The sequence below is a fragment of the Schistocerca nitens genome, chromosome 6 (assembly GCF_023898315.1).
Source record: "Schistocerca nitens isolate TAMUIC-IGC-003100 chromosome 6, iqSchNite1.1, whole genome shotgun sequence".
Taxonomy (NCBI): domain Eukaryota; kingdom Metazoa; phylum Arthropoda; class Insecta; order Orthoptera; family Acrididae; genus Schistocerca; species Schistocerca nitens.
Genome location: NC_064619.1, coordinates 171,274,028 through 171,287,391, shown reverse-complemented (window position 1 = coordinate 171,287,391; position 13,364 = coordinate 171,274,028). Strand labels below are relative to the sequence as shown.

General features: G+C 42.0%; 1 protein-coding gene across 1 annotated transcript in view; it reads right to left on the bottom strand.

Annotated features, from left to right (window-relative positions):
- LOC126262531 (cartilage oligomeric matrix protein) overlaps positions 1 to 13,364 on the bottom strand; it is a 472,157-nt gene that overhangs the window by 309,462 nt on the left and 149,331 nt on the right. The window contains exon 2 of the mRNA XM_049959203.1: positions 3,986 to 4,156. Within this exon, the coding sequence (XP_049815160.1) occupies positions 3,986 to 4,156 (171 nt within the window). The remainder of the gene's footprint in view (positions 1 to 3,985; positions 4,157 to 13,364) is intronic.

The window sequence follows — 13,364 nt, the reverse complement described above, 5'->3', positions numbered from 1 at the left end:
ATGTTGAATCGGATGCTCTTTCAAGACTGTCAGAGGAATTCGAATCCATTCGTGTTGCGCATCCCAGCAGACGGAAGTGAGAATTCATTTTATGATATCTGTAGAACGCGAACGTTTTATACGAAAATTCTTACGTAACATCAGACGTGAGCAGGAGGTGCGTGAATTCTTAAAATGATTACAGAAAAAATATGACATTCCTGGCACAGAGGCTGCTGACAAGATACCCCTGTATTACTCAAAACGTGGCGATGTGTTATGGAGGAGAACTAACGTGAATTCAAATAATTGGAGGATGCAGATGAATTAACGAAGTATGTTTACATTAGCTACATTCACTTTGGGCTGTGAAAGTGTATGCTGAAGCTGCAAGAGAATGTTATTTTCATCAACATGGTTCAGAAAGTCAGATCAATACAGATGCCTTGTAATCAGTGTCAGAAGACTAAAGGATCTACTGTTCAGCATAAAGGCTTCATGCACAGCATTATACCACAGAAACCTGGATAAATCTCATATCTAGTCCTGTGCGGGCCTTTGCCTCGATCTAAGGGAAACTTCACCCAAATTCTGGTTATTATGGACGTATTTTAAAAATTTATACGACTCCACCCACTCAGAAAAGCCAACAAACAACAAAATTAGAATTAAAAAACTGAAAGAGGAGCGTTTCGTCAATATAGTCAAGCCAGATAGCATTTTGTCACATAACGGTCCGCAGTTTAGTTCAAATCTATAGACAGATTTTAAGCAGCGAGAAGGAATTTGACACATTGTGATGTATTTTTATAGGCGAGCCTCAAAGTCCTCAGAGCGGATTATGCGTGAATTTGGACGTCTATTCCATGCGTACAGTGGAGAAAAGCAAAAGAAACGGATTGAAAGATTAGGCGGTTTTAAAAAGACTTATCAATAGTTTGTATCATGATTTAACAGGATTACCACCATGCACCGTTGTTTTGGTAAGAAACCTTAAAATATTTTCAATGAATACATTAATTTTTCACGGGAGAATGTGATAATGCAGGAAAAATTACTTAAAAACGCGTCAGAGATGATGTCAGACAGAACAGAAGAGAGGATAGTTGCACATGATAAAATAGTAAAGCCAGTTGCGTATAAAGTAGATGACTTGATCCTAATCCGAATGCATACGAAATCATCTAGCATGACTAAAGAAATAATGAAGTTTAATCACTACTATCATGGACCATTCAAAATTGGGAACATCGTTCATCCCAATTCTTTTGAAGTGGAGATGACAAAATCTGGAAAAATCACAGCCTTCAACATGCAAAAAACATAAAGTTGTAGTGAATTGTAGTTTTTAGCCGCAGTGAGTTACGTGCTGTGTGACATTTTTCAAACAGTGTGTCGCCTAACCGCTCGAGTCGCTGCAGGCTGCAACAGATAACAACAGTAGGGCGTGTAGCGGGTGTGTTGTTTACGTGCAGGGAGACAAGAACGTGGTGCAATACGCACGCATAGTGACTGTGTTATGTTGTCAGTGCTGCCGTAAAAAAAAAAAATCCTGTGCATTCATGTCGACGAACTGTCCAATGGAACGCCGTTGGGGTGGCGCGCAGAACTATGGAAGGCTGACGAATGACTGTTTGTCAACACGCCAAGATGTATGACGAAGCAGTGACGCTGGAGATATTTCGCTGTTCCAACTACTGTAACATGATCTGCGGCGTCGATGCCGTAGCCCATTACTTCGAGAAACCACATAATTGCATGCGAATTACAACTAAGCATTTTGAATGGTTTTAAAAAACAAAATACCCAGTGAAGCGTTTATGACGATTTAATGTGATCTTTAGTCGCCAGCGGCGACAATGTAACAGCGTGTCAAGTACGGCTTAACAAGTACGTGGGGAGCAAAAGTAGACAGCCTAATGAAATGTGCAATAACTATCAGTGTCTCATAATGAGCAATATGATTAAATTTTTGTCAGGTGTTTCACAATGGATGATCATGCCAAGTTATGTGCAAAATTGTGTGTGTTAAGGTAGTTAATTTCTTTTATCGTATGACAGTTTTAGACGAATATCTGCCTTTATATATGACACTAATATGCTTTTATAGGGTAATAACATAAACATTTGCTAGTGTGAAATTTCCTTTGAGGTGTTACAGTACCGTAAGTAACAATTATTCGTGTTTATACTTACTTATTTGCAACAATGCATTTCTTATAAATCTAGCATGTACACAGCCTCTACACTTATTCAGTAGGCATATGCTAGTGTTTTACGCAATTCTAATATCTGTTTACTTGGATCATTTTATCTGTATCTACTCTCATTTATGTAAACGGTGTTATTTCTCATACCATTTTAATTTCATTATAGTGTATGTGGTAAGCCGTGAACTTAAATGGAGCAATTCAAAATGAGAAATACGACTTGCCAATTAGATATAGTTACAGCACTGTTTGTTACTTATGTACAGGATACTTGTTCTTCCTTTGCTAATTTGTTAATTAGCACAAATGATTTTGTAGTGAAATGAAGGTTTGAACAAATCGTCTAATATTTTTTTTACTACTAATTTTATTCATAAGCATGATTTTATACTTTGATGACATATGGGTTAGCTACGGCGGAAATACGCAGTAATAATGTACAAAGCATATGCCCCATGTGAGAGACATAAGTAATAGTTACAAGAATGCAAAATTTACTGTAATTAACATTATTTTCGTCAGATGACTTACTGTTTTCTCATATTCTGAAAATGAGTTGTTCTCATAATTTCTAGTGTCATCTATGATGAGAATTAATGCTGTAACAGTGCACATTTGTGTCATTATTAAATAATTAGTCAATGATATTAACAATAAGGATCATTAACATTTTCACTGCACTTAGCATGAAACTTGTTCATACGAACTGATACTTATCTGTGACACTAATTACTGTTTCATTAAGATTAATTAACTTATGAGATTTATTAACAGAAATTTTTATTTAATTTTTAAAAGTTTTGTCTTTTTCTCTTCTTCTTAACTGTCAATAGAAATTTTGTGTTAGCACTAAACTTAGAATATCAGAAATTAAAGTTTTAATTTTGGTGCGGATATGTAACAGTACCCTTAATATATAACATCGCTGACGCCAACAATGCGCAATGGAACGCGTGGCGTACAAAGATGAGTTTTGAATTAGCTATGATGGGAGTAAGAGCAGTTGTGAGCTAGCTGTTATGTAGCAAGACCGCTCTCGTTTATGGTACACAGTGTCGCAAAGTAAAGTGTAAGGTCTAATGTGAAGTTGTTATATGAAGTAATCATATTTCACCTTTATGGGGTTACTGATTTGGTTAGATAGATAACCTGATTCACCATAATTAAGATTATTGCTCAACAAAGCTAAGCGTCATAGTCCTCAGAAAGAAAATCAAATCATGTTAGATATGACCCTGTCCATATCGTACCCGAAGAATTATCGGTGGAGATGAGCAGTAGAGGTTATCATCTGTTTTCAAAAAAATGTTATAAACTGATGACCTCAGGGTTCGAAATGCATAGTGCATTGAAATAAAAATCACGATTAGTTGCTGAAGGCAGTATGTTTTCTTGTTTTAAGGAAATAATGCACTCACGATGACAACATGGACAACAATGCACAATACCAAGATGTATTTTTGTGCTCACTATATTTGGGCGGATGGAGATACCTGTACACATACAGTCAGTACGATGGGTATTGCCATCAGATGTATAGGCTTGAACCTCTCACACAAGAAGGTAAGAAAGTAGAGCTTATTTGAACAAAGGATTCCAGACAGCAGGACAAACTGCAATTACGTCAACTGTAAATCAATTACATGCGCTCAACGCCTCCCAGACGCCACTCTCTACGCCTTTTACACGATACTATAAAGCTTTCAACATAGGAGTGCAGCAAATGGATTCCATAGACTGTAGAACAGGCGGAGAGAGACGTGTGTGGTCCACTGAGTGAGAAAAAAGGTACTCACCTCGCTTGGCCCGGCGGTCGAGCAGCAGCACGAACTTCTGCATGGAGCCTGGGAAGTCCACGGCTAGCAGCGTCTCGATGGAGCCGCGCGACCTCTTGCGGGGGCGTATGTGCTTCAGGCTGATCACCAGGTTGTCGCTCTTCACGACCTCCGTCAGCTGCCGCGTCGCCTCTGTAACACCAGAGCACACCTATCGTCAGGCCGGGAGACACACAATGGCGCAGCCGCAGAGAGGTCCACCACTACAAACAAGTCACCGATTTTGCTCATCCTTCACAAGGATGTGGTACATACTTGGAATTAACATATGCTGCTTTAATACGATGAGCCTGTCAAGCGTTTTCCATAAATTCTCCTTATGGGAGCTACAGTGGCGCAACCGGCTGAGCTGGTAGACTAGAAGTCTGAATTGTATTTCATTCGAGTCACGTCATTATTTTACTAATCTTCCACCAAACACTTTCAACACTACAACGAAACATGTAAATATGTTTCTGCGGTAAGGAACAATCATTGCGGTACCTTCTTGGTGAGGTGTAGTAAGTAACCATGATGAAAAGAACATTTATTTACCGACACATCCATGCGCCTATCACAAATACGGTGTACGTTATTCAAAGAAGCTATAGCCCATTATAACTTCACTATAATACGCGCATTACTTGCATATAAAGTGTAGACTACGGTATAACAATAAGGAATTGTGATGAAATTATTTATTTATCGGTAGCTCCATACTCTTGTAGTCTTATTCAAAGCACATATAGCCCAGGCTGACTTCCACTGCCAACGGTCTTGCCGCAGTGGTACCACCGGTTCCCGTCAGATCACCGAAGCTAAGCGCTGTCAGGCTGGGCTAGCACTTGTATGGGTAGCCATCCGGTCTGCCCAGCGCTGTTGGCAAGCGGGGTGCACTCAGCCCTTGTGAGACAAATTGAGAAGCTACTTGATCGAGAAGTAGGAGCTCCGGTCTCGTAAACTGACATACGGCCGGGAGAACGGTGTGCTGACCACAAGCCCCTCCACAACCGCATCCAGCGACGCCTGTAGGCTGAGGATGACACGGCGGTCGGTCGGTTGTGAGAGAAATTGAGAAGCTACTTGATCGAGAAGCAGGGGCTCCGGTCGCGTAAACTGACATACGGCCGGGAGAACGGTGTGCTGACCACATGCCCCTCCACAACCGCATCCAGTGACGCCTGTAGGCTGAGGATGACACGGCGGCCGGTCGACACTGTTGGGCCTTCCAAGGGCTGTTATGGTCGAGTTTAGTTTTTTCTGATTTCCACTGGATCACACTGCACACTGTAGCCGCTAGACAAACTGATACTTGAATCGACAAGGCACGTCTCATTCGGGTGTGTAATTACATGTGTCGCCTCACAACCTGCCAGAGTATATGTGAGCCCAGTGTCTCCATATAACATCTTCCACTGGCAGTAAGTAGCATTTCTGTGAAACTCTCGCGTCGGCCAAAGGAACTCATAGTGAATTGGCCAGCTCTTCTATTGATTTATCCTCGACTTCTATCAAAGTTGGTATAGGTTCCAGACTGACGAACAGTATTCAATAATAGTCCGCATGACAGTGTAGTCAGAGGTTACGTTTGGGCATGAATTATACTTCCAAATGAAGAACTTCGAATGAATATCAGTCAGAGATCTACACGAGTCACAGTTTTTGCAAGGCATCGTCAGGTCTGTGGTCGCCATTTTCACCATTTACCGTTTCTGAGATGTACGAAGTACTGTCTAAAAGGTATGGAATACGGATTGAGTGTAAATTGAAGAAAGATGAAAATAATGAGAAGTAGCATAAATAACATTACTGTGAAACTTACTATCAAAATTCGAGGCGACGAAATATATGAAGTGAAGAAATTGTGCTACCTTGGAAGCAAAAAATAACACACGACAGACACAGCCAGAAGGACATAAAAAGCAGACTAGCACACGTAAAGAAGGCATTCCTGGGCAAAAGAAGCCTACCAGTATCAAACATCGGCTTTAATTTAACGATGAAGTTTTATGAGGATGTACGTTTGGCGCACAGCGTTGTACAGAAGTGAATCTTGGACAGTGGGAAACCGTAAAAGAATGGAATCGAAACATTTGACATATGCTGTTACAGAAAGGTGTTGAAAATTACACGCACTGATAAGGTAAAGAATGAGGCACAAAAAACATTGACAAGAAGATACAGGCTGGTAAGACGTGTGTTAAGACACCAGAGAATAATTTCACGGTACTAGATGGAAGCGTAGAGGATAAAAAATGTAGGGGAATACGGAGGTATGAAGCTGTTGGCAAGGAAGAGGAATTTTTGCCGGCCCTCAACAAACCAGTCACAAGATACGTCGCCCATTGCTGTAATGATGCATTGGACATATGATACGTGTTCGAAAGGTAAGCTACGGCAATCCATAGTGCTTGCAATTTACTCAAACTGCAGTTCGGTATTTCCCTGTCGGTGCATTCACCAAAGAGTACGGGAAATACACTTTGATAAAATATGTAATCCATATTTAAATAAAACTTTAAATGATTCAAATTATTCAGCAGCCAGTCCATGTGGGAAACATGAGAAGAAGCTTTGGATTTCTTCGATATCTGCAATTGTCATGACTGGATCGAATGCGCTCACATCTGCATATCCACAACACTTTCTCACAATTTTCCCAATAACTCTGGCAGGCAGCAAAAGACTTTACGTGAGGCCGATAGCAGGGCTTCTCCGGTTCGTTTGACGAACAGGTTTCGGGCGTTATCTGTGGCTGACAAAGTGTCTGACCCAGATGCAGTCGTCCAGCCTGTTCCATCTGGAACCGCGCGACCGCTACGGTCGCAGGTTCGAATCCTGCCTCAGGCATAGATGTGTGTGATGTCCTCAGGTTAGTTAGGTTTAAGTAGATTAAGTTCTAGGGGACTGGTGACCTCAGAAGTTAAGTCCCATAGTGCTCAGAGCCATTTGAACCCTGTTCCAGAAGAAGCTTTTCGGTCCGCAAGGTCTGTGCACACAGAGGGTGGGTTAACTGGTAGTTGGGAGCTCCAACGTTAGGCGCGTAATGGGGCCCCTTAGGAACATGGCTACAAAGGAGCGGGAGGAAGCCAGTGTGCACTCCGTATGCATGCCGGGGGGAATCATTCCGGATGTGGAAAGGGTGCTTCCGGATGCCCTGAAGAGTACAGGGTGCAGCCAACTTCAGGTGGTAGTCCATGTCGGTACCAATGACGTGTCCCTTTGCATCGAAGAAGATTCTCTCTAGTTTCGGGCGGCTAGCGGAAATGATAAAGACTACCAGTCTTACTTCCGAGATTAAAGCGGAGCTCACCATCTGCAGCATCGTCGACAGAACCGATTGCGGTCTTTGGTGCAGAGCAGAGTGGAGGGTTTGAATCAGAGGCTCAGGCGGTTCTGTGACCGTGTAGGCTGCAGATTCCTTGACTTACGCCATCGGGTGGTGGGTTTCCGGGTTCCTCTTAATAGGTCAGGAGTCCACTACACACAGGAAGCGGCTACACGGGTAGCTGGGGCTGTGTGCAAGGATCTGGGCGGTGTTTCAGGTTAGAGGGTCTCAGAAAACCAAAGAAAGGGCGTCCGTCTAAAAGGGGACAGGTAAAACACAGTAAGGTAGTTGTACAAACGATCGGTATTGTAGTTGTAAATTGTCGTAGCTGTGTTGGGAAAGAACCAGAGCTCCAAGCCCTAATAGATAGCACTGAAGCTCAAATAGTTATAGGTACAGAAAGCTGGTTAAAGCCGGAAATAAGTTCAGCCGCAATTTTTTCAAACGACTTAACAGTGTTCAGAAAGGATAGATTAAATACAGTTGGTGCTGGAGTATTTCTTGCTGTCAGAAGTAGAAGCCTTATAGTGAAACTGAAGTAGATAGTTCCTGCGAAATAGTATGAGTAGAGGTTATACTTGACAATCGGACTAAACTATTAATTGGATCGTTCTACCCCCACCCACCCACCCACCCCCCCACCCCCTCGACTCAGACGATATAGTTGGTGAACAGTTCAAAGAACACTTGAGTCTCATTTCAAATAGGTACCCCACTGCTGGAAAACTTATACATTTAAAGCCGGCGGCAGGCATAAAACGTCATCCGAAATTGTACTGAATGCTTTCTCAGAAAATTGTTTTGAAAAATTAGTTCATGAGCCCACTCGAAGCGTAAATGGTTGCGAAATCATACTTGACCTCTTAGCAACAAATAATCCTGGACAAATAGGGAGTATCATGACGAATACAGGGATTAGCGACCACAAGGCAATTGCTGCTAGGCTAAATACCGCACCACTCACAACCATAAAAAAGAAACGCAAAGTACATCTATTTAAAAAAAAAAGCTGATAAAAATGCTCTTAACGCCTTTTTAAGAGACAATCTCCATTCCTTCCGATCTGATCGCGTAAGCGTAGAAAAGACGTGGAATGGTTTCAAAGAGACAGCATCGACGGCAATTGAGAGAGATACACCACATAAATTAACAAGTGATGGTACTCATCCCTCACGGTACACAAAACGGGTCAGATTGCTGTTGCAGAAGCAAAGAAAAAAGCATGCCAAATTTAAAAGAACGCAAAGTCCCGAAGATTGGCAAAGTTTTGCAGAAGTTCGAAATACAGCGCGTGCTTCAATGCGAGATGCTTTCAATAATTGCCACAACGAAACTCTGTCTCGGAATCTGGCAAAAAATCCAAAGAGATTCTGGTCATTATTTTACAAGACTCTGGTGATGATTTTACAAGACGGTAAATGACAGCATCCTCTGCAAACAATCTAATAGGGCTACTCAGATTGTCTCCTACCTCGTTAATATAGATCAGGAACAACAGAGGGAGTATAACACTTACTTGGGGAAAACCCGATATTACTTCTGCTTTACTCGATGACTTTCCGTCTATTACTACGAACTGTGACCTTTCAAGATAGGAAATCACGAATCCAGTCGCACAGCTGGGGCTATATTCCACAGGCATGCACATTGGTTAGAAGACGCTTGTGAGGAACGTGTCGAAAGCCTTCAGGAAATCTAAAAATATGTAATCAATTTGACATCCCCTGTCGTAGCACTCATTACTTCATGAGTATAAAGAGCTAGTTGCGTTTCACAAGAACAATGTTTTCTGAATCCGTGCTGACTATGTGTCAATAAATCTATTTCCTCCAGATAATTCATAATGTTCGAACAAGGTATATGTTCCAAAAGCCTACTGCAAATCGACGTTAGCGATATGGGCCTGTAATTCAGCGGTTTCTCCTATTTCCCTTTTTTGGTATTAGTGTGACTTGATAAACTTTCCAGTCTTTAGGTACGGATCTTTCTGTGAGCGAGCGGTTGTAAACAATTGCGAAATCTGGAGCTTGTTCTTGATTGGAATTCAGAAATATTCACTTCGTCTTCTTTATGGACGTCGTCTGGTTTAGTGACACTATCATCACTGACTTCATCGCTGTTATCGGGCAGTGAAGGTATTGATTGCGTCTTGTCACTGGTGTGCATTATATATGACCCGAATCTCTTTGGGTTTTCTGCCACATTCCGAGACAGAATTTCATTGTGGAAATTATTGAAAGCATCTCGCGTTGAAGTACGCTCTATATTTCGAATTTCTGCAAAACTTTGCCAATATTGGGGATTTTGCGTTCTTTTAAATTTGGCCATGACAATTTACAACTACAATACCGATCGTTTCTACAATTACCTTACTGTGTTTTACCTGCCCCCTTTTTGACGGACGCCATTTCTGTGGCTTCCTGAGACCCTCTAACGCTGTAGATACTGTGACAAGGAATAACTCAATAGGCATTTCAGTTGAAGAGGAATGGACATCTCTAAAAAGGGCATTCACAGAATTTGGAAAGGAAAATATAGGCACAAAGAAGGAAACTGCGAAGAAACCATGATTAACAGAAGAAATAGTTGAGTTGATCGATGAAACAAGGGAGTACAAAGATGTTCAGGGAAATTCAGGAGTACAGAAATACAAGTCGCTTAGGAACGAAAGAAAATGGTAGTGCAGGGTAGCTAAGGCAAAATGGCTGCATGAAAAATGCAAAGAAACTGAAAAAGAAATGACTATTGGAAGGACTGACTCAGGATACAATCTTTGGTGAAATTAAAAACAAGGTTGGTAACATTAAGAGTGCATTAGGAATTCCGCTATTAAATGCAGAGGAGAGAGCGGAGAGGTGGAAAGAGTACACTGAAGACCTCTATGCGGGGAAGACTTGTCTGATGTGATAGAAGGAGAAACAGGAGTCGATATAGAAGAGATAGGACATTAAATATTAGAATCAGAATTTAAAAGTGCTATGGAAGACTTAAGGTCAAATAAGGTAGGAGTGATAGATAACATTCCATCAGAATTTATAAAATTATCGGGAGAAGTGGCAAGAAAACGACTACTCACGTTCGTGTGTAAAACGCAAGAGTCTGGCGATACACCGTCTAACTTTCGGAAAAATATCATCCACACAATTCCGGGACTGCAAGAATTGATAAGTGCGAGAATTATCGCACAATCAGCTTAAAAGCTCATGCATTCAAGCTGCTCGCAAGAGTAATATAAAGAAGAATGGAAAACATAATAGAGGATGCGTTAGATGACGATCAGTTGGCTTTAGGAAAGGTAAAGGCACAAGAGAGGCATTATGGCTTCACGGCTGATGATGGAAGCAAGACTAAAGAAAAATCAAGACACGTTAACAGGATTTGTCGACCTAGAAAAAATGGTCGACAGTGTCAAATGGTTTAAGATGTTCGAAATTCTGAGGAAAACAGGGGTAAGCTAGAACATGTACAAGGGACAAGAGGGAATAATTAGAATGGAAAACCAAGAACGAGGTGTTCATATTAAAAAGGGTGTAAGACACAGATGTAGTCTTTCGCCCTTACTGTTCAATCGGTACGTCGAAGAAGCAATTCAAGGTGAAAGGATATCAATTATGAGATTCACCGCTGACATTGCTAGCGTGAGTGAAAGTGAAGGAGAATTATAGGATCTGCTGAATGGAATGAACAGTCTAATGAGTACATAATATGGATTGAGAGCAGTCTTAAGAAGAAAGTAATGAGGGGTAGCTGCGAGAAACTTAACGTTAGGATTGATGGTCACAACATAGATGAACTTAAGGAATTTTGCTGCGTAGGCAGGAAAATAACCAATGACAGACGAAGCAAGGAATCAAAAGCAGACTAGCATTGGCAAAAAGGGCATTCCTGGCGAAGAGAAGTCTACTTGTATTAAACATAACTTCCATGGCACAAGAGGGAACTGTAGAGGGTGAAACCCGTAGAGGAAGACAGAGATTGGAGAACATCCAGCAAATAAATGAGAACGCAGGTTGCAAATGCTACTCTGAGATGAAGATGTAGACACAAGAGAGAAATTCGTGACGGGCCGCGTCCAACCAATCAGAAGGCTGGTGACTAAAAAGAAAGTACACCTTCTCTATTCTGGCTGAGAACTTGGGCACACGGAGCAGTTCTCTATTGTGATTGGAAACCTGTTCACGCGGAACAGTGAATGTTACTTGTGAGCCTTGATCTGGGGAGTTGCCGACCAGCATTTTTCTGCTGAACGCCGTTCTGACAGACTCGCAAATTTGTTACCATGAGCTGTAGGAAGACTGTGTACGCCGCATGGGTCCCGCAAAAAAGGGATGATAAGTGGAGAGAGTGGCCTGCAGTAAGTCAATGGCCGTTTTAGAACTAAGGCCAAGGTTAGTCAAAGCTCGCTTCGCACAGGGCACTGTGCTCAGCCCATTGACTTCTCGGAAAGCAGGTGGAATGGGAAACAGTTTTAAGAGATTCCTGTCTCCTGATGCACAGAGGGAAGCGAAGATATTCAGCTTTGTTTACTGCGTGTCCGGTCTCCCGGAGAGAGCAGGTTGTGTCAGCCTGATACTATCCACGGTGGTATGACGATTTATTCGCCAAAAGGTTGGAGGTGTTCTTATTGGGCGTTCTCAAAAAATACTCTAGAGTTGGAGACTAGGAGCAGACTTTCTGGACATTTCCACGCTGGAAAACAAGAGATTGGCGCACTAAAAAAGAAATTTATGGTGTAGGAGAGAACTTTTTGCAATGGTTCTTTGGCGGGAGAACAGATAGCGCCTTAACAATTACCTCAATGGCCAGAATTTGACTCTCTTTTTTACTTTGGAGGTTTGTATGATATTTGGCGAGGACACTTCTCAGAGCAACGACAGGAGACGCGGTGGAGATTTACTTACAATTGTGATAGGACTGGGAGGAGAAGGCTTGGTGCTAAGATTTCGGAGAGTATGCTCGTTCCGAGTTAAGACTGGAAATTCGCTCTGAAAGACAGCCTTTGTGCTGTTTGACGAGTGGCGGTGGTAGCCATTGGGACGGTACGTGGCTCGCATCTCTACACCCCGATTATGGTGAGATTATCTGGTGGCATCAGCTGTTTACGTAGCAGTGAAGATGCGGTTTTCATCAACCAAACTCATCTGGGGTCCTACTCGACCAGGCGAGCGGGAGTAGTTGCACGTATGTTTTCCAGTCTCCATTCCCTACAATCACTGTGTAATCACCAGGGGCAATGTTTGCCGCTCTTAAGTGGTTAGTATATTAATTATTTCTGAAGTCCCTGATTCCTTTTCCAAGAACTTTGCCAAGTTGCAAAATACTTCTTGTGTCTAATTTATTTGTCCTAATTAACTGTTGCTTTTGTCGTGTACCCAATTAAGATTCATGTTAGTGTCACGTTTGACATATGCACACAGAATGGTTACAATAAACGTAAATTCATTTGGCCCAAGATTTTAATTCTGTGGTTAGTCAACCCCTTTTTCCCAGCAGTACACCTTCAATGATTTTTGCCAAGCCCAACCCCCAGGACTTATTTATCGGGACTATCGACAAATCCGTTGCGCACGGTATCTGAGTTCTTTGGAGAGTGATCTGCCTATCAGTAGGCTAGAGGATGCAGATCCCTGTAGCAGTTGGAAGGCTCCCGTTTGTAGCTCGGTAGTGAAAATGGCGGTGTCAAATTCCTAATCAAAAGAATTTGTGCCAACGTTCTGGATTAAATGCCGAACCTACCTGCAGTGTCAAATGGAGAGAGAATATGTGACGGTGTTGACGGTGATCAGGCAGTCGTATGAAAACGGTAAGTTAGGCGATTACTTGGTGTTATTCGAGAGGAGTAGGCAATATGCCGGCACCGGGTTTGTTTTCCTTATGCACTACATTATGCGGATATTTTATCTAAACTGTTCTGAATTACCCTAAACAAACGAGAAACATAATTAATAGATGCAGTAAGATAAACGACATTCATCCGGAAACTTGTTGATAGTGGGCTGCTACACCCCAGATGGTCCGTAATTCTGCTATGGC